Genomic DNA, 22,343 nt, shown 5'->3' with positions numbered 1-22,343 from the left:
TTATTATGTGGTAGAATACTTTCTATATGTAAGGGACACTTAGATTATTAATTTACCATTCTTTTGTTAATCTGTATATTTTATTCATATTTTTTAGAGGTAGCCGATTCAACCCCATATTAGATATGCTGGCAGCCCTTAAAAAAGGAATAATTGGAGGAGTCAAAGTTCATGTTGATCGTCTACAGGTAGCCTTTTGATTTTCAGTATGCTTCTATTTTCTGGACGTTGAATCTACAATACAGCTATATTCCTTAATATATGTTCTATTTAAGGTTTTTTTCTTAAGATTTTATTATCTACCTATCTTCCTATTCCTATTGTTACTTTTCCAGTTTATCTGATCCCACCAAGTCAGATGCTTGAGCACTTGCAGCAATTTCCTGTGCAGAATTTTAGATGTCAGTAGCTCATCTCTAAAAGCTAGGTCCATAGTGATGAAGTGACCTGCCTTATAACCTTGGGCTTTTAGGGGCAAGTTGGCTGACTGTTGGTCCAGTGCTCTTTTCCCTGCTCTACAGTAACATCCAACCTGGGAATAACCCTTGTTCCATTCAGAACTTCACAGCATTAACTTCACAGCTCCTAAATTACAGAAATACTCTTTGGTTCACTGCTGGTCCTAACAGCTTCTCTATTGCCAGTTCTCTTCTACTAAACACCTTTGTGCTTCAGCCAATACAAATTAATTACTGTGTTTCGAATTTCGTGGGATCTGTCCCTCTGCTCATACCATTTTCTCTGCCTGGAATAGCCTTCCTTCTTTCCAGGTCACTGGGCTTTGAGGTCTCATCAGACTTTAAGGGCAGCTCTGCAAAGTCATCCGGACCACAAATACACTTCTGTTCTTCACCATGCTTTTGAGACCTTTAACTTAAACTACTAAGATTGCGGTCTATTAAAGAGACTTCTATACTTTATACCTATAAGATAATTATGGTTATTCCATGGGGTCTTTCACATAGTTGGTGCTCAATATTGAATAGGAAAGAGGAAAGTTTATAAAGAAAGACTTAGGTAGTGTTATAAATGGCATGTTTACATACTCATTCACTGGTGATTGTATTTTGCATACGTGGTTGATTTTTACCTAAGCATTTATCTTTTTTTTTAATATTTTCTGTTGCTTTGTCTTTCTGTAATGCCTCCTGGGGCAATTTCTTTGATTCTATCTTACAATTCTTCTATTGAGTTTTGCGTGTTGGCTATCATGTTTTAAAATTTCATTTTTCATAGTGTCCTGTCCTATGGATGTTTCATGGATGTCACATTTTGTCTTACTTTTCTGAGGATATAAACTAGAGATTATGGTTTTTTTTTTGTTTTTGTCATTTGTTTTAATTTTCTTTTGCTCTGCATTCTCTTAGGTTTTTTCCCCTCAGTCTTTCATGTTGGAGGCATTTGTCAGATGTTTGGTATTCTTTAGCTATTTATTCATTTTGAAGAGTGAAGGAGTAAAAAGTTTATAGGAAGCTCTCTGCTTGGGTACACAAGATTCTTTTTTTTTTCTTTGTGATTTCAACTTTTATTTTTAATTCAAGGGGATATTTAGGTAAATTGCATGATGCTGAGGTTTGGGGTGTGAATGGTCCCATCATCCAGGTTCTAAGCGTAGTCTCCAATAGTTTTTCAATTCTTGCCCTCCTTCCTTCCTCCCTCCCGCTTCTAGTAGTCTTTTTGTTTTTTGATACGTACCAGGTAATGGGATTGCTGGGTTGAATGGCAGTTCTGTTTTAAGTTCTCTGAGAAATCTCCGAACTGTTTTCCTCAGTGGCTAAACTAATTTACATTCCCACCAACAGTGTATAAGCATTCCTTTTCTCTACAGACTCACTAGCATCTGTTGTTTTTTGACTTTTTAATACTAGCCATTCTGATTGGTGTGAGATGGTATCTCGTTGTAGGTTGTTTTCTTTGTTTCTTTTGTTTGTTTGTTTGAGAGACGGGGTCTCACTCTGTCCTCTAAGGCCGGACTGCAGTAGAGTGCACAGCTCACTTCTCCCTCAATCACCCAGGCTCAAGGGATCCTCCCACCTCACCTTCCCAAGTAGCTGAGACAACAGGTACGTGCCACCATGCCCAACTAATTTGCAGAAACGGGGTCTTGCTATGTTGCCCCAACTGGTCTCAAACTCCTGGGCTCAAGTGATCCTCCTGCCTCTGCCTCTCGATGTGCTAGGATTACAGGCATAAGCCACTGTGCCCAACCTCATTGTGGCTTTGATTTCCATTACTCTGATGTTTAGTGATATTGAGCTTTTTTTTTTTTTTTTTTTTTAACGTTTGTTGGCTGGGTAGGAGAAAGATTCTTGATGAATTCACTTAAGGTGATCTGATGGCAAAAGCTCCTTTTGTTGTAGAAAGCCTCAGATGCTAATATCTGGAATTATTTTCTCTAGGGCTTTTCAGTCTACCCCTAAAGTAAATATCTAACCTCATGGCCAAAGAACATACACTTTGTTTCCCTGTTCTGAGAGCAGGGTGGAGGAAGGGAACGAGGGATCCCACTGTGAAGTATGTAGCCTCCAACCAAATCCACTGTTTAATCCTTGTAGCTGCTGCTCTCTGCTGTGCCTTATACTCTTGAGTACAGTGTTTTTAACCAGAGAAAAAGCCTTTGGTTTCTCAAAAATCAGAGAGCTAGAAGCAGATAATAAATTCCTAAGTGTTTGGTGAATGGAAAGGAACTTTTGGACTCAGTCTTCCTATGTGGATTGTCTGTGAATCTCATCAGTGTCTGAGTCACAGGATCCTGAGGCTCTTTCCTGTTCTCTTTGTCCTAATAGATTTATACCTTAGTAGGTTTATACCTTAAACCTTTTTTTCCACTATCATTTTAGGGATTTTAGGAAAAACAGGAGTTAAAGATATGTCTTGGTCATGTTAACCAGAAATCTACTTTTGATTTCATATTTAAATGTCCCTCCCATTCCAGGATCTACTTAGGCATTTTTCTATTCCTTTTAAGAAATATGTGGACCTACATGAAAAAAAAAGACCTAAATAATTTTGATGAGAAATATAAGATTTGAATAAATAATTGGCTATAACATATTCTTGGATGAAAGGACTATTAAAAAATGTGAGTACCTCCTAAATTAGCATACTGGTTTATTATAATCATGGTCATTTAAGTGGAGTAGAACTTTTGGCAATTTCATATGGTTAAGGGACAAAAATTAGAGTTCAGGGAAGAGGAATTTTGATAAATACTCCAGACTTTCAGATGACCCTCTTGAAAAACTATACCTTTGAATAAAAGGGAATCAGAAATAGTTCACTTCTCACAAAGAGTGGTAGATAACATTATCCAGAACCTCAAAGTATTTCCACAAATATGTACAATGTCTGTCTGTCATTCAAAACTTAGGCTTACTAGGAGTGATCAAACAACAGAGAGCCATGAGGAAACACAGACAATAGAAGTAGACTTACATTGCTTTAGCTATTAGAGTTATCAGACATGGACTTTTGAATAAATCAATATGCTTAAGAAATTAGAGCTGCGTACATGGCTTCCCATTCCTAGTTCACTCCTTTTTATATTCAAGCACCTGAACTTTCATCACTTTCTTTTCAGCAGCAGAGTTTAACGTCTGCTTCACTACCTATCTCATTTTCCCATTTTTAGGTGTGTTTCAGAAATTATAGGAGAAAGAGGTCAGTAGTTTTGTCATGATTCAAAGAGTTTTATATTTTAAAAAAATGTGAATGGAAGTTCACCATTTGTGTTTTTATTTTTTCCTTCTTTTATTTAAATTAAAAATATTTTATCAAAAGCAAAATGTTAAGTATATAAGTTTTCTTAGACTTGCAGTCATTAGTAACCCAAAATGTCAACAGTATTTTTGAAGATCTTCTGAATTTAAATATGTACTTTGTCATCTCTTTTAAAATTGTGGTAAAACATACATAACATAAAATTTGCCATCTTAATTATTTTTAAGTGTCCAGTTTAGTAGTGTTAAGTACGTTAATTGTTATGCAATCTCTAGAACTCTTTTCATCTTGCAAAACTCAAACTCTATACTCCTAAACAATAGTTCTTCATTCCCCCCACACTCCAGCCTTCATTTTTTTTATTAAGGTGATAAATGAAAATGGCGTCTACATGCTCCTCTTGGGTTTTATTTTAGATCCTTTCAAATTTCCTTATTCCCTGATCCACAGTTTCTCTCATTATTAGGATCCTAGCATTCTTTCCTAGCCCCATTACCCATCTCTCTATGCAGTCTGTTCCTAGCCGTGCTTTCCATTCCCCAAATGTACTGCTTCCAAATCTCTGAATGTAATTGGAGTTTTTGTGGTACATGCTATTGTGGTATTTTGGAGTTGACTTTTTCTTTTTTTTTCTTTCTATGTCATACTTTAATGTTACAGCTTAGGTGAATGTTTCCTCCTTAGTGAAACCTCCAGGACTGGAATTAATTTCTCCTTTCGTTGTGCTTCTATGACATTTTGCTTGAATGTTTGCTGTAGCTCTTCTTTCATTTTATGTGTAGCTAGTTTCTTCTGCCTGCTTCGCTCTGTGGTTTGTAATCTTTTTCAGCCTAAGTTTCACTCATTTCTGCATCCCCAGAGTACTCCTCCTCACTACTGTCCTCTGTGGGAAATATTTAAATATTGGCTCATTGATTCAACAAATGTTTATTGTATTCCAACTGTAAGCACTGGGGACATAGTGGTGAATATGATATACAAGGTTTCTGACCACATGGGACTTAAATTCTAGTGGGGAAAGCCCAACAGAAAACACAGGTAGGCTGGGAGAGTTATGGGAAGGAATGTAATCTTAGGTAGGATGGTCTGTTGGAATATAATTGAGTGTTTTAAATATTATATTGCATTTGACACATACAATATTATTTAATTACCATCAGAAATAGAATACCAGTGCCTAGAATATTTATTAAGTATGCCTTTTTCCAATATTAATATATGAGCTTCTGCAACCAACTGAATTTTTTAAAATCAAAAGCCCTAGAGATTATTAATGGAATTTAGCATTTGCCTATTAACTTAGAGTAAACATTTATTTTATGGGATGAATTAGAATATATGGGTAAGTAGGCTAATAAAATGGAAATTGTTGAATATAATTTTTTTCTGTTTCTAGTATTAGCTATCAACTTTAAGAATTAAGTAATTCTTGACTCTATTTCTCTCATACCCTGTGTTATAATTTATTATTAAATCCTGTTGTCTCTATCCTCAGATTGTATCCAGAATCTAACCACTTCTCTTCACCTTTCGTGCTACCATCATGGTCCAGGCTCCCATTATCTCTCACCTAGGTTTTTACAGTCATCTCCTAAATTCCAACTAGACATAAGACAGCCTGTTTATGTTCTACCTGGTCATAGTCAGATTATGTCATATATCATAAGCCTCCAGTGACTTCCTCTCTCACACGAAGTAGAAACCAAAGTTCTTCAACTGGTGTATGTGCTCTCCATGGTCTGGACCTACATCTCTGATTTCATCTCCTACCAGCTGCCCCTTATTTCAACCACACTTTCCTCCTTACTGCTCTCAAAGACACTAAGCCTGCTACTGCCTCAGGACCTTTACACTTGCCACTCTCAACCCTGTACACTCTTCCCTCAGCTCTGTATCATTGACTCTAGTCCTTTCTTCAGTTTCTGATTACCTTTTACTCCGATCACCTATATGAAATGGCTAACAACCCTCATCCTACTCCCCTGCCCTGGTACTTCCTATCCCCTACCTTTCTTATTTCTACTTTGCACTTAAAACCATCTGACATAATAAATACATATATGTAGTATATGTTTTAATAATTATTATACACACAGAGTCATATGCCACATAATGATGTTTTAATCAATGATGGACCACATATACAATGGAGGTCTCATAAGATTTTAATACTGTATTTTTACTGTACCTTTGCTATGTTTAGATACACAAATGCTTACCATCATGTTACAGTTGCCTACAGTATTCAGTACATGTTTGTACATGTTTGTAGCCTAAGAGCAATAGGTTATGCCACATGGCTTAGTGCTTAGTAGGCTGTACCACCTAGGTTTGTGTAAGTATGCTCTGTGGATGTTCACACAACAATGAGATTGCCTAACAATACATTTCTCAGAATGTATCTCGGTAATTAAGTGATACGTGACTCTGTGTGTGCATGTGTGTGTGTGTACATGTGTATATGTGTGTGTAAGTGTGTGCTTTTTTATTGTCTATCACCTGCACATACCTATAAGATCAGTTTCAAGAAGGCAAGAATGCTATGTATTTTGTTCATGCTGTATCCTCAGTACCTAACATAGTACCTAGTAGGGTTACAGTAAAATTTGTCTAATAAATTATTTAACTAAAGAGCAAAATATATACATGCTAGCCTGTATATGAGGAAATGCCACTCAGAGCACCTCTATTGTGCTTGGCAGTCCCCTCTGCCTAGGCACAGACCCTGCTTTTAGGGAACTTACTGTTCAAGAGTCACCTGACTATAGCCAGGCTAGTAAAAATGTGCAGATCAACTCCATATTCAGCCTTCCTCACTCGGACTCAAGGAAGCTTTATTATGATTGCTATTAATATGTCCATCCTACCTTCTGTAAATGGGCATTTGTTGATCTACTTTGTTTATGAGTTTCCACTAAGAAGAAGGCACTACTACTCTGGCTAGTTAGCCAACAAAAGCAACTGTGTTTTTCTTGTCCTGTTTCTTCACATTTGAGATGAACAGTGAGAACACAGAGGAAATAATATGTTACAAATATTGCCTAAGTATGTAATAAATATTGCCTTATTTTTAAGTAATAATTTATAGCTTGCTTTTTATAAGTACATTTCTCAGTTTTCTCTGATAATTCATCAGATAATTAGAAGTGACACATAATGCTAAAAATCATTGTAGGTTTATCATTCATTTATGCTGTTCATACTGTTCACCGTGAACAATGTTTTAGGTTCAGATTCATTTAGTTTGTTCAAGCTATAATCAGAAACTAATGCAAAATAAAAAAGCCAAATAAATATGGGTAGCCATATACCAGAATGTAGAGAAGCACTGGCCTGGATAACCAGTACCTTCATGTTCCTGAAAAAAATGAAGCCTTTGTGGTATCCTATCATTGGATGACCCAAAAATACATCACAGTAGCAGAATCCAAAGCCCGATTTCACATCTTTTCCCAAAGCAATTGTAGTATTTTATGTTTTTTCTAATTTAGAAATTTTACTTTTTGACATTTTAATGGGTACTGAATTATTTTAATTCCAGCTTAAAAATAAATGCCTGCAATTCTAAGAACAGAGAGTTCGTCTCATGTTGACCTATTTATGATGACTCATAAACTTGTAACTTAATGTGTATATTCTACTTTAGGCTTCTTTTGTGTGTGTGGAAACCTGAGTGATTTTAGAATGCTCATTTAAGAAATTACTTCAGAACTGTATGTATTTTTGAGCAGTTTTTTTGAAGTATTACTTAATTACAGAAAGGTATGTGCACAGGCCATAAGAGTATGGCTTGATGTATCTAAGAGTTTCTAATCTTTTTTTGATCACGTTTCAGACACTAATATCTGGAGCTGTAGTAGAACAACTTGATTTCCTACGAATCAGTGACACAGAAGAGTAAGTCCCTTTGGGTTATTTCATTTTTGGGTTTCTTGAAAGTACACTAGAAAAGCAAAAAATCTGAAACACTTTCTTTTAATTTCTAGGCTTCCAGAATTTAAGAGTTTTGAGGAACTAGAACCTCCCAAACATTCAAAAGTCAAACGTCAAAGCAGCACCTCCAGTGCTCCTGAACTGGAACAGCAGCAGGATGTCAACATTAGTGAATGGAAAGACAAACCTACTTACGAAATCCTTCAAAAACTGAATGTGAGACAGATGCAGTTCCCACATGGGCCTAAGTGAGGTTGTTGGAGCAGAAGCTCCCAGAGTCAGACCATATGTCTTTTTGTCCTCTCAGTGAAGGTAGCAGTTAATCTGGAGGTGGATGACTTGTCTACACCAGGGAATTACTGAGGAGTTGTTCTCTTGGTCTAACATTTGCATGGATATCTTTAAAAATGCTTAAGAAGTGCAGATGAATACATTTGTCTTGGATATAAAAGTATGATATGAGCCATTAAAGAAGTTGAGCCAGTGATAGTTATCTTTGGGCTCTCCAGATTTCTCTTTCAATGCCCTCTTCCTCCCTCTCCGCCCCTGTCTTGTCCCCTGCCCCAGTGTTTAGGTCTGATGCTTGCTTTAGGTCTGTGCTGTCGCTGAGTAAAGCAATCTTTTCACTGCATTCATACAAATATTTTAGAAAATGAATATTTATCTTTCCTAAGTTACTTATGTTTCAGAAGAGTCAGGATGGGATAGGATGTAGTACTGATTCAAGGAAACAAAATTCCCCCAGTAGAGCTATAAACACTGTGATATTTTGTTTGGGCCATACAAATTTGAGCGTGTAGACCAAATATATATCCTTCCAGATATGACAAATTCTTGTTGATTGATATTGTATAGATCCAAATAAACATGAATAAGATCTAATATGGCATAAAGCACATAGCACAGTGCCCTAACATGTAATAAACACTCTAAACAAGTCCCCTTCTGTCATCCATCTCTTCATAACAGTTTGGTAGCAACATGGACTCCCATTTACCAATAAGGAGAATCAAGAAGGGAGTGGTTAAATGACGTAGCTAAGTCTCTCAGAGAGTGGTAAAATCAAAATTAATGCTTGTAGATAAAATATTTTCTGTTAATTACTTATCTTGTTTTCTGGCAAATTTGATTATTAAATCCTACCACGCTAAGAAGCCAGCTTGTTACTTGTCTACCCTCTATCTCTAAGACATCTAAGATAAATATGAATCATTGTATAATATCATCTTGTGTTTGATATCGTATCAATGACATTTTATCTTTCCTCAGTTCCATAGTAAAGTATTTCTTCTCTGCATCATGTAGTTTTGTGATTAGTTACCCCCTGTGGTAACTTCTGTACCCATTTCATTCTAGTTCCTCATTGTGATTTATATTTTCAGGGCTGCAGTTGTCTGGCTAGCCAAGCCATCCTGCTGGGTATCCTGCTCAAAAGAGAAGGCCCCAACTTCATCACAAAGGAAGGTAAGAGTGCGTGTCTAGGAGAACATTTTAAATAACAGGGCCTCTCTACCCTTGAACATATATCAAATATGCATAAAATGCCCACTAAAATGTTACAAGTTATTTCCCTCTTCATTAAACATTTTTTTTTCACTTTTGAATGGAAAATGTTCATTCATACCCCCTAGAGTAGAGGAGAGTGATATATGAACCCCTAAATGGCTTTCATGCAGTGATTCTTGATTGTTTCTCTGATTGTCTGAATAGTATTAGAGCTTGGATTCGGCCTGTGACTGTTAACCTCTGATGAATTCCATAGTTGTTTATTGACAGTTTCTGTTGCCCATTTTATCGTCTCTAATTTTTCAAGAATAACATTGAATTGTTAAGTCTATAAAAATTAGCTCTCATGATCTGCAGCAGCCATTTGGAATGGAATGTGGCATTTAATAGAATTGTGCTCTGAAGATGGTTAATAAAAATAAATCATTTCTAATTATGTCTGTGTCCACTCTGCATTAAGGATGAAACCCAATTATCCCCCAAATTCACATTTGCATGTGGAGTCACTATGTAAGGCATCTTCAAGTTATCCACCATGGTCCACTTCTGACATTTTGTAATACAGAATAATATGGAATACAGTTCAAGTACTTAATGTCTAGCTATTCAAAATATTTGGCTCATTTGAAAATACTCTCTTAAGAGGTGGGTGTTCATATGGTTAGAACTGAAAAATACGTGATAATAATAATACATATAGTTCTGGTAATTAACCAAGCATAGTTATTCAAATGAGATCTACTTAGTTTTTGCATTATTGTAGCTAAGAGGTAACCTTCTTGAGTGTTATACATGGGAATTAAATAGTTTTCAATTTCTTAGCTTGGTAAAAGCCGAAGAACTTGTAGCAAATTTCAAACTTGAATTTCAAACATGAATCTTTCATGTTTCTAATTAGTCTTAAAACTGTAAGTATAAGCAGATTCTCAGTTATATTTAGGACATTCATTGAAATTTGCACTTTAGCTAAAACAATAGGATTTCAAAAAATCAAACATTTCATTAGAAACCTAGAATTCAGCATGGCTGTTTTAGTAGTGCTTTTAAATAAAAGAAAATTTATATAAAATAGTTTATAATGAAAATGCTAAGGGAGTGATTTTTTAAAACCATTTTTATAAATGAGAATAATGTTCATCTTTTACTTAAATATTCAGAAGACCTTAAATGTTTTAAATCTATAAAACCTTATGTGAAACATTGAAAATCATACACATCTACAGAATCCAAATATAATTTGATCAAATCTGTTAAAAGGCTAAAGTTCAGAGTAGAATGTGAAAGCTCTTGTTCTTTATCTTTGTTTCCTTTTTGGTGATCTTTCCTGTCACATTGTGATTTTACTGACAAAATGAGTGGCCAAACAATGAATCCCATTGGTGTCTTTTGAGCTGTAGTATATGTTGGAATGATCATAGCCTCATGTACATAACAAGGCCTCAGTAAAGTTTTGTTGAACAAATAAATGAAAAGGCATGTATATTCAGAGTCTATAGTATTTGGTCAATTGCTAATTATTTTACCAGATTCTGTTTTCCTCTTTTCTGCAGTAAATTAAAATCGCATTTGTATTTGTTAAAAGTGTAGATTGCATATTAATTAGGAAACAGTTGAATTTTGAGAAATAAAATACCAAAATTATCTATTCAGACTAAATGGTATCAAGTGCTGGAGATAGTCACACTCTATATGTTTGAGTTACACATTTAAATATGTCAGTTCAGAACATTAATGGATCAATGTATCAACTCTAATGAAACACAGTGAATATTTGAGTACTTCTTTTAAGAGAAATAAATGTTATGCATTTAATTAAAAGCTTTGTTCAACAAAGACTCTATTATCCAATGTCTAGGTACCGTTTCTGATCACATTGAGAGAATCTATAGAAGAGCTGGCAGCAAAAAACTTTGGTTTGTATTAGTGTCCTTGTTGCTATGTTTTATTTTTGTGTTGTCATATTCGATAGCCTAAAGAAAATTGACTAATCTTAAAGATGGTTATTCATACTAATTTTTACTTTTAACCTCCAAGGTTATGGCATTTTCTAAGAATGTGCCTGTGAAACATGTCTCTCCCCATCACTGCCTCCACCCAAAATTCTGAGAACAAAGACACTATAGGGATTGAACCTGAAGAGTATTCACTGGAATGATATGCTAAGAATTTTTCCTACTCTACACCTCTTCTGCCCCAGCAAGGTGCTTTAGGTTCTGTTCTTTAATTTAGGAAACCTATTCTGCCATTATAGAAGGCCATGAAAAGAGACCAATGATTCATCTAATCTTAAGCAAAAATAATATACTTGGAAGGCTATTCTCTTGTCACTTAAGTTGAATGAATCCCAGTGATTATAATTGCTTCATGAAAAATAACTAATTTGTTCTGCAGAGGTAGTCTCTTCCCAGAGACTGAAAAAAACATAAAAAGTGGGAAAGTTTAAATAAATGAAATTTTAAATAAAATTGTTTAAATTCACAATGGGATAAGAATGCCTAAATGCATGGCCCTTTGCATTTTGATGTAATTCTAACAGTTTTACTAGCAGAATCTAATAAATTTTGAAAGTAAGATATATGTAGTATATATAGATACATGTGAACACGCACACATTGTTTTTAATAACACGTTATCTATGTTTTAAAAAAAGTCTCAAGAATGTCATAAGAAACTCCCTTAACCTCAATGAGCCTCAGGTTTCTAATCCCTAAAATAAGGGGATTAGACAAAACAATCTCTTAGAATATTTCAACTATTTTTATTGTAAATATACCATTCCTCCTCAGAAGAAATAATGTAATAATCCTATAAAATTTTCCAAATTTTCACTGTAAATTCTCAGTACAGTAAGACATGCAAGCCAATAGGTGATCATTCTGGTAAACTTTCTTAGCCAGTAAGTCTCAAATGTGGTCTGCAGTCTTAATTTTGATTAGCAAACCTGTTCTTGCTTTATGTATCACACTGTATGCATTTCAGATAAATCATTAAGTAGCAAACATTTAGAATGCTAACTGTTATGTCTGGAAGAACTCTTGGAAGTTTTATTTACTCTATTTTCCCTTTTATGGCTTTCCACTGACACACCCAGGTTGGCGGTGCGCTACGGGGCTGCATTTACCCAGAAATTTTCTTCCTCTATAGCCCCACACATTACTACTTTTCTGGTACATGGGAAACAGGTAACATGCACAGAATTTGAAAACCCAAGCTGCTTGAAATGTGTGGACTTATTTGCACTCTGAGGGTTAAACATTGTCCTTTGGTCTTATAGTGTGTGGGTGAAAGCTTCTCTAGAAGTAGGAAGTGTTTGTTTCACTAACTTTATTAGTTATTGACTTAATTTTCTGTTAGTCATCTATGCTGAGATTAAGGAATGTAGAAGCTTTTTATACGTCAGCTTCTGTGGATATCCTGAAATACATAAAGATTGCAGCCAGTTTCAAACCTACATTTTCATTTTACTTTCTCTGTCTAAAACTTCCACGTGAATTTTTACTTTTGAGGGAAAGAATGTCTTACGTATTGCATGTGCTGTACTTTAAAAAATAAAATCTGTTCTCCCTACGTTCTAGGACTTTTTCAGTAATATAAAAATAGCAGTGTAAATTCCTTTCCCCAACATGATGGCTTTATCAGGAAAAAGAAATACTGGTAATTCATTGTGGCACTTTCTAAAATTCAGTACTAAGTGAGTCCTCTAATACAGAGATTTGGTTATCTAGGCACCAGAAGAAACATGATTTAAAGTGGTTATATGAAAAGGTCACATATGCCAGTGACAGACTTAGCAATGAACTTGTAAATGCAAAATTAGAATACCCTCTTAATCTCTCCTATACACCCTACCTCCCTAATCAAAGTAATCATTAGGTTTTCTTTTTTTGCTTTTTAAATTGATAGTGTCACCAATAATGTTTTTGTCACAGCTTGGTGGCAGGGATGAGGTTGAGGGATCCTTCCGTAATTCTGAATGGTCCTGCAGTCTGGGAAGTTTCAGCTGTGAGGTTCAATGTCTTGGGCTATTTCCTCCAAATGATTATGTGAGGATTCAACCGTGTATATATTAAAGACTACCTAATCAGGGCCCCATGCATTCCTCATCTTTTAGATTTGTGAACATCTGGCCTGCTCTCTTCTTTGCCCCCAGGTCGGTTGTACGCCGTGCAGCAAGTCTTTTAAGTAAAGTAGTGGACAGCCTGGCCCCATCCATTACTAATGTTTTAGTGCAGGGAAAACAGGTAAGTATTTGCTTTTCAGACACTTATTTGGTCAAAGTTGCAAAGATTTCTGGGTAGGACCCTTAATTTTCAGTCTGGCAGGCCTCAGTGTCGTAGGCTTCTCACAAACAGATTAATAAGGGCTCAGGCATTTCTACAAAAGTCACCTTCCCTAAGCAAAATCTAGTCGTAAAGATATTAAATAGGCCTTTTCTTTTCCTGCTGCACCTTAGAGCTGTGATCTTCAGCTCCTCTGTTAACTTGAGATCAATGCAGATGCTCTTTTAGAACACAGACCGATAACTACTGAAGTACTCCAGGCAGGTTTCAGATAGGCAGAGCAGAGGTAGTTGAAGAGTGAAGGGTACATCTTCCCTTCTACTCCACATGAGATCTCCTCCGTTTAGGAAGCATGGTGTTCATGCCCAGCCAGGGTCTCTGCATGCCAGTGCTGCTCCCCAGATCCCCCGCTGCAGGCCATCTCTAACCCCAACTCCTCCCCATTCACCAAGGCCAACTCTGTCACCTCCTCCTTATGGAGTCATCTCCTGTTAGCAATGGTCTCTCTGTCCTTTGGATTCTCAAAATAGGTCTGTGACACTTCTCACAATCTGCCTTCTGTCCCAGTTCATTTGAATGTGTATCTCTTACCTCATGGTAGGCTGTGAGCCCCCAGGGGTCGGAGCCTGGGTCTTGTCCAGTATACATCCCAGTGTGCCCAGCATGGGGCCTTGCTTAGAAAAGGCACTTGGTGAATGTGGGTCGAATTGAGCCTGTGCATGTGGGGTGTGGCTGCTCGTTTTCTGTTTTGTTTTCTATTAGCTCTAATTTACCTGGCTGAATCATCCTTTGATTAGAATGAAAACCTGTCCACTTACTATCTCTTCTCTGTGCACTATATGTGCTTTATTGTGTTTTCCTGAAAGTTAATCTGGGGATATAATAAGCTTTAGTAATATGAAGTACTTTAATGCTCTTCAGTGGAATCAATCAACCCATTGGTCATATTTCAGGACTCTTAATTCATTAAGATTAAAATCATTCATCCTCACATTTAGCTTTTTAAATGTTAGAATAATAAGCTATTTATTGTTTCCTGTAATATTTAATAATTAAAAATAATTGTACTAATTAAAGATTACTGCTGGGCATGGTGGCTCACACTTGTAATCCAAACACTTTGGGGGCCAAGGCAGGAGGATTGGTTGAGGCCAGGAGTTCGAGACCAGCCTGAGCACATAACAAGACCCCATCTCTGCAAAAAGAAAGAAAAGCTGGATCTGGTGGCACATGCCTTGGCCACATCTTGGAAAGCTGAGGTAGGAGGATTGCTTGAGCCCAAGAATTCGAGGCTGTAGTGAGCCATGATCATACCCACTACACCCCAGCCTGGGCAATAGAGCAATACCCTGTCATTTAAAAAAATTAAAAAGAAAATATACAAAAACTCCTAAGAAAAAGTTAAATCACTTCATATATGTTATTTTCTCCAAATTATTGAGAGGTAGAATTTTTATCCCTGTTTGTCAATTAAAACAGACCAAAATACAGGAAGTAACTTACCAAATACCTTTTCTCACCAGAATTCTCACCTCCAGCCATAGTCTTGTATTTTGGCCCTGGACCAACCCATCTCTGAAAGAAAGTTAAACAGGCTTTGAGAAGATATTTTTCCTTGGATTTTAGATCCTTGTTAGCATATCTGAAAAGAGTTAACTCTACTGCATATGAGCATTCAGAAGCTTTTGGACATCTTCGAGGTCATCAGCACCTGGCACTGGAAGAAAGGGTGGGCTAGGGTTGGTCCTGTCCCTTCTACACAATGTCTAAAGGGGGCTTGCAGCCTGTGGTCCTGAGATCCTGCTCTCACATCCTGGAAGCCTCATAGCCTGCCGTAAGGTTGTGCCTGGACCATTGCTCATCACACTAGTGTGTCCCAGGGTGACAGTCACTCACAGAGCTGGGCAAGACTCGGAGACCAGTAGCTCAGCTTCATTACCAGAAGCATGAAGTCCATTCCTTGACCGCATCTTACCTCTCTACAAAAAAGAAATGAGAATGGAGCATTCAGAGTTTATACTTGCGCATTTTTGAAAAGCCGCCCTAAGCACTGAAGTAATACTGTTTCTACCAAGCACGTTCAGATCACCTCAAACTCTGTGGAATGAAATCATGGCTTAGTCATCATTGTTTCCAGAGGCAATGATGTGCCTTCTCTTTGTTTTCTTCTTTACATACTGACATCTTAATAAAAGTATTCACACTCAGACTAACTGGTTCGTGCCACTTGTGATACAGTAAACCAGCAGTTCATGGTTTTCACTCCATGACAAAATTGAGGCAATAGACTCCATGTTCTGCTCTCTCCCCTCATCTCTGTGGCCTTTGATATGCTATTCTTTTTTCCTGCCTTTTCTAATTGTGCATTGTACATGGAAAAGAGATGGAAAGGGGTACTCAGGGGGAAGGGCGGCCTGCAGAGTCCTCTGGGAGCAGAATGCCAGGCATAGAAGAGAGAGAGAGACCAGCCTACTCCCCTTGCCAGTTTCAGCAGCATTCTGCTCGGAGTTTTCCTGACCATTTTGCTCTGTGCTCTCTCCTGTCCCAGGCTGTGGGCAGCCTGTTCCTTCCCCTCCACAGGTGAGAGATCTGTCACCACATATTTTAACCCTCGCCAGGCACCTTGCATTGTGCCTGGAAAAATGAGGGCTACACAGGAACTGGGTGACCTCGCACCTGCCTTTGAAAGGTTATAGTGTTGTTAAGGCAAAAGGTTCTGCCTGAGAAACTAAAAGAATCAAAAAGCATATCTCTCAAATACCAAATTGTGTAGACTATGCAATCAAGTAAAACTCTTCAACCTATTCTGGCTTCTCTGGGGAGTTTCTAGTACTAAAGTCATTCAGAATAGTTTTAACTTCATAGTTATTTATATTCCTTCCCTGCTTTTATTCACTCACCTCCACTCCCCTAACTGGAACCCTCTCCTGCCTTTATATTTTAGACTAGACTGTGAACCATCCTGAATTCCAGTGGGAGTCATGCTTTGAAAGCCATTTTAATAAATAGCAGGAACAGTTATTCTACCTAATTCCCTAGCTTATAGAGAGTAATTTCAGCCTGCCAGTCATCCTGAGCCTTGAATTTTTTTATTTTTATCTTTTAGTAGCTAGGAGAATTTTACAATAAAATTCTGCCACTCGTAGGTAACTCTGGGTGCCTTTGGGCATGAAGAAGAAGTTATCTCTAATCCTTTGTCTCCGAGAGTGATTAAAAACATCATCTATTATAAGTGTAACACCCATGACGAGAGGGAAGCGGTCATTCAGCAAGAACTGGTCATCCATATTGGCTGGATCATCTCCAACAACCCTGAGTTATTCAGTGGCATGCTGAAAATACGAATTGGGTGAGTGAAGTCCTTTGCATTTGCATAAAGAGAATTGTTCAAGTTGTCCTCTAACAGACCTGGCCTCTCCAAGTGAAGCAATGTTCCCGGTGTCTGGTGAGTATTCAGCAAAGTGCACCCGTCCCCTAAGCCATCCAGGCAATATCTGGGGGTATGAAAAATAAATGCCACTGGCCTGAAAGAATCGTTATGTTTATTTCACTCTTGAATTAGACATAGTGAAGTAATTCTGTTGTCTGGTAAAATCAAACCCCAGAAATTTCAACAGCTGTAGCATGTAAAACACTAAGCACAGTACTTGCAAAAATTCCTATAAACAAAATGGATAAGCCTTAAGAGAATGATTTTCAGTAAAACTGTCAGGAGGACACATTCAGATACAAATGTCCTTTTAAGAATATTCTATATCCATTTTCTACCAAAATCTAATTATTGAATTTTAATATTGTTTTTGGAGAATAAATTGAAAATAAGGCTCTGATGATCTTGAATCTTCTTAATAATTTTATAAGGCTGCATGGTGTAGGAAAAACTAACCAAGCGCTGGAATTCAGCAGAACTGAGGTCAAGTTCTGACTGCCATTGTCATCTTAGTAACCTTGGATAAATGACTGAACCTCTCTAGCCTCACTTTAATACCAGTTTCTTTGTTTTATATGACAATTAAATGAGATATGTTTAAAAGCCTATGACAAGCTAAGGAAATATAAATGTGTCTTTTTAAAATAAATTTTTGATTGTACAGATATCATGTGAGTATGTCCTGATTGTAAAAGAGCCCAATGATATCTGAACTTCTAATGTATTCTGATATGTGGGCAACTTTGGAGGGTGTTTCTCAAGTGTTTGAAAAGAATATATATTCTCTGTTTGTTGGGTGCAAACATACATGTATATGTATGAGTGTGGAATAAGTATATGTAGCTTGCTAGCTGTAAAACTGGAATTTTAATATCTTTATTATCTGTGTATTTGATCATTGACTGCTGATCAAAGTCTTAATTTCTCATTATAATTGTGATTCTATCCATTTCTCTTTGCATTTTTATTTTTATCAGTTTTGCTTTATGTAGTTGTTAGAGTGCAATGGTGCAATCCCGACTCACTGCAACCACTGCCTCCCAGGCTCAAGCATTTCTCCCACCTACCTTCCCAAGTGACTGAGATTACAAACATGTGTCACCACACTCAGCTAATTTTTGTATTTTTAGTAGAGACAGAGTTTCACCATGTTGGCCAGGCTGGTCTCAAACTCCTTACCTCAAGTCCCGCCTCAGCCTCCCAAAGTTCTCAGATTACAGGTGTGAGCCACCTTACCTGGCCACTTTATGTAGTTTAAAACTTTGGTTTTGTCCATGTCTTTTCATAACTTTTACCAATATATCTTCATGTCATTGATTACTTTTCAACTTTTTTTGAACCTCAAACATTTATAAAAATACAGAGACTAGTATAATAAAGATTTGTGTGCCCATGCTATCACCCACCCTCAACAATATTATCATCTGGTCTGTCCTACCTCACCCATACCCCCATCTATTACCCACCTGCCCCCGTAGTCCCCTGTCAGTTTTGTGAGGCAAATCCATATCTTCTCTTCCGTAAATACTTAAATTTATATCTCAAAAACATAAGAACTTTTTCAAAACATGAAACATGATACTGTTACCATGCATACAAAAACAATTGAATTATATTTGTCAAATATTACTGCCATACCTTCATCTGTGATGATTAGCTTGGTATATTGCCTTCCATCCCTTTGCATTCAATGTTCTTTTATAAAATTTTGTATGTATGTATATATGTTTTTATATTCAGCACTATAATGTATTAATATAATCTGAGAACATCTTATATGAAGTATGTAACAAAATTTATCATCTTAACCATTTTTATTATATCATACAGTAGTATTAACTGTATACACAATGTTATCTTTCAATAGAATAGTTCACATTTTTCCCTTTCTTTTACATTTTGACCTATTTCTACATTTTATACTTTATATTTATCATGCTTTCTTATTACTTTTTTCCTTTTATGGTTCTTGTTGGGTTGAGGTCATTTTCGTTATACTAGTTTTACAAGTAAATGGTGAAGTACTTTTTAAAAATATGATTACCCATTTTTACTTCAAAATTCCATGTAAAAAATGCATTGCCTGTTTGGCAGTATATGCATGCATAGTAATTCATCAGTTCTCATCCAAGGAGTTTACAGTACTCACACAAGTACATAAAGACATATTTTGCAGCAGTCTTCGTTTCAGCATTATTCAAAATAGTGAAACATTAGGAACAACCTAGATGTTCATTAGTAGGAGATAGTTTGAATAAATTGGTTTTTAGCCATATAACAAAATGCTGTGCTACCATTACAGTGAACAAGATAAAGTTCTATATACTGACATTTATGAATGTCCCAGAAAATTAAATTTAAAAAAAAGTTGCAGAGTATTGTTCCACTTTTTGTAAAAGAACAATAATAATACCCTACATGTATCTATGTAATATATGTGTGCAAAAGTATCTTTTAAATAGATATCAAATTGGTGTCAGTTACCTTCTCTAGATTTCTACCTTCTCAGTTACATTTTTCAGTATTATTTTTAAAATTTACTTTAGCTTGTTATTTTTAAGTGATTTGCCTGATTTCAACTACAGTATATTTTAGTCAAATTTCCCTATCTTTGTCTCTTCTTTCTTTTGATTGAAAATGAATTACTTGCTTAGAATCTGACCTTCATTCTTCTCCCTTAAAATAGTTTCTTTCGAAGATTTGGAGCTATTCTGAATCAGTTATAAGAACTTTGAGTTATATCCTGATTTGTTCAGTCTGTTTGCCCTGATATTTTCAACTCCAACCTCTTGACTCCATATGAGGGTAGAGAAATGATTCTTTCATGTGAGTTAACTCTAAATGAAAAGAAATGTGATTCTCCATCTCCGTACATGGTACAAAAGTACTCTATTGTCACAGACTCAGGCATTTATCTGAGACAGACTGAGAAGTATAGGTTGTAAGTCTTTCAAAGCACATTCTTTATAATAAGTGTTCTAGTTGGGGGAGCCTTTTCAAGTGATAGCCATCCTTGCAGAGGTTTAAATAAAGCCTTAGAGTGAAGGTAAACAGTTTCCCAAGATTTTACACTGCTGTGTTTTTCAGTCTATAGTAGCTTTTCCTTTACTGCTTATTCAGCATTTTAAGCTAATTTAGGTCCTCTGCAAGTCTCATGTAATTCCCTTTCTTGAATTCATCCCTAACCTGACGCTTCTAGTCATGGGAATGGGTATTTAGTTTATTCTAAAAATTGCATTTTCTGTTTTTATATCTGCTACTTTGTATGTTCAATGCCTTCCATGAGAAATAACATACCATTTTTCCTTACACTGTGTCACCCAAAGTAAAAATGTCAGGTGGCAGCATGTGATTTAGTATTTACTCATGAAGAAATTTGTTATGAAACCTTAATTATTCACCATCCTGAAACTCATTCTGGAATTGTGGCATTATATTCTCATTGTGAGTATTAATACTGTCCCTCCCTGACTTATAATGTACATTTCACTCTTATGTAGGTCTCACAAGATCAGTTCTAATCACTGGGACAATTGCAGTTGGGAAGCAATCTGGTATTTTTTTTTTTTAAATTAAGGAGTGATTTATTTAAGAAATTTCCTTCTGCTAAGGATAGGAACTAGATCTTGTATTACTTCCCATCTGTCTTACAGTCTCGTTCATCATAGATGCTCAATAAATATTGGATTGTTTAACATATGGCATATAAGCAGAGTCAGGTGGTTTGCTTTGAGCTAGTGATGTGGAATTTAGGAAAACAAAAAGAAAGTGTGTCTGTACTCTTTGAGAAGTAAATGACTCTTAATTTTGATAAACATACTTGGTTTATGCCATATGATATTCAAATTAAGTATAAAAGAAGCTTTAAGTCATGTCCCTCAGGAAATGACCAAGTTAAACAGAGCCTTGTTTGTATGAAAGTCCAGTCATATATACCGAAGATATCAAGATGTAGCACTTTTCTCCAAGGAGTTATAAATGGAAAGGTATTGTTAATCATATCAGAGTATATGACAGGTTGCCTTACAATTGTACATCTCTTAACAATCTAAGAGGAGACAAGTGTAAATAACATGTGATCGCTGCACTCAAAAGATCACTCTTGTAAACCATCCTCCTCCTCTTGCTCCATCAATATGACCACAAATACTGTTTATTGAATATCTGTTATATGCTAAGCAATGTGTTAAAATTCTTCGCATATATTATCTGATTTAATCCCTATAACAACTTTGAAGTAAGCACTAGAACCAGCATTTTACAGCAAAGAAACAGATTTGAAAGTGTGCATGGGCCGTTTTACCAGTTAATGGAAGAACTGGGATTTACACCCAGGTCTGCCGGACTCGTGTTAAGTACTTAAGTACTCTTCAGTCTTAAGTACTTTCTGCATGTTTTTGCTTCTGTGTACCGTTGCCGTTATCTCACAGAAACAGGCTTTTGTGTTTATTTCTAAAACTTTATGGCCTTTAAGATCTCTTATACATGATTTCAGTTACAGATCCACATTGTATTCAAGTTCATGTAGTAACTATGATGTGTCAGACTCCAGATTTTTTTTTTTTTGGTCCTTTTTCTACCAGGCCTCCAATCTAGGATCAGTACCATTTAGCATTTTGCAGTGTAAGAAACTTGAACAGGTACAAGTTAACAGGCCAAATAAATGAGATTTTGCACCTTTATTCATCACAATACTGAGAAAATGGGATGATTCTAAGTTGGCCGCTTGTATACTCTGGTAGCTATATTGCATCAGTGCAAAAGTAATCATGGTTTTTGCCATTGAAAGTAGTGGCCAAAACCACAATTGGTTTTGCACTAACCTAATATTAAGATACTATGAAAAGTTCAGAGAAGTCTAGAGCAGACTTTTCACTTCCTTATAATATTGTAGGATACCTCTGGCAAATACAGAGTCTTATTATGTTAACCACACAAAAAAACTTTCTAAAATATAAACCTGCCTGCCTGTTGCTGCATCAAAATTGGCTTAGGAGGCAAAGCATAAGAATAGTTCAAAATTATATTTTGTCATACTTTCAAGGTCAGTATTTGCAAAGGAAGTAATATTTTCCTGAAGACTAACCCTTCTTTGTACGTCCAGGGTAGGTGTCTCTCTTCCAAGTTAACAGCTATTCCAAAATCTGTGAGCCAGTGAACATGCACTGAGCCCATGATGCTGTTTGCTGGAACAAGCGAAGGTAAAGACACTGGGATAAGCACAGTGCGCAGTACTTACGCAGTAGACAGTTGCTGCATAACTCCACTGTGGAAAATCTTCTACCTCGCCTAAGGCAAAACCACCCTACCACTGAATTCAGCTCTCTGGATACCACCAATTTGAGTGTTACAAGTGGAAATCCTTGAATTTTATTCCCATTTCTGCCAGTAACTTAAGTGACTATATCAAGCAAATGAGTTCTCCTTTTTTTTTTTTTTTTTTTTTTTTTGAATTGTAGTCTCGCTCTGTTGCC

General features: G+C 36.3%; 1 protein-coding gene across 7 annotated transcripts in view; it reads left to right on the top strand.

Moving 5' to 3' along the window:
* PHKB (phosphorylase kinase regulatory subunit beta) overlaps positions 1-22,343 on the top strand; it is a 240,968-nt gene that overhangs the window by 191,768 nt on the left and 26,857 nt on the right. For 6 of the 7 annotated variants that reach the window (XM_010347818.3, XM_010347819.3, XM_074403416.1 and 3 more), the window contains 7 exons: positions 98-188; positions 7,556-7,617; positions 7,707-7,869; positions 9,036-9,117; positions 11,015-11,072; positions 13,310-13,400; positions 16,586-16,788. In XM_010347818.3, coding sequence (XP_010346120.1) covers positions 98-188; positions 7,556-7,617; positions 7,707-7,869; positions 9,036-9,117; positions 11,015-11,072; positions 13,310-13,400; positions 16,586-16,788 — 750 coding nt within the window. Of the gene's footprint in view, positions 1-97; positions 189-7,555; positions 7,618-7,706; positions 7,870-9,035; positions 9,118-11,014; positions 11,073-12,250; positions 12,342-13,309; positions 13,401-16,585; positions 16,789-22,343 lie in introns of all 7 variants that reach the window. The other variant, XM_003937248.4, reaches the window with a different exon arrangement.

This window comes from Saimiri boliviensis, chromosome 1, assembly GCF_048565385.1.
Source record: "Saimiri boliviensis isolate mSaiBol1 chromosome 1, mSaiBol1.pri, whole genome shotgun sequence".
Classification (NCBI taxonomy): domain Eukaryota; kingdom Metazoa; phylum Chordata; class Mammalia; order Primates; family Cebidae; genus Saimiri; species Saimiri boliviensis.
The sequence above is the reverse complement of the archived record's forward strand: the minus strand, read 5'-3'. Positions and strand labels throughout refer to the sequence as shown.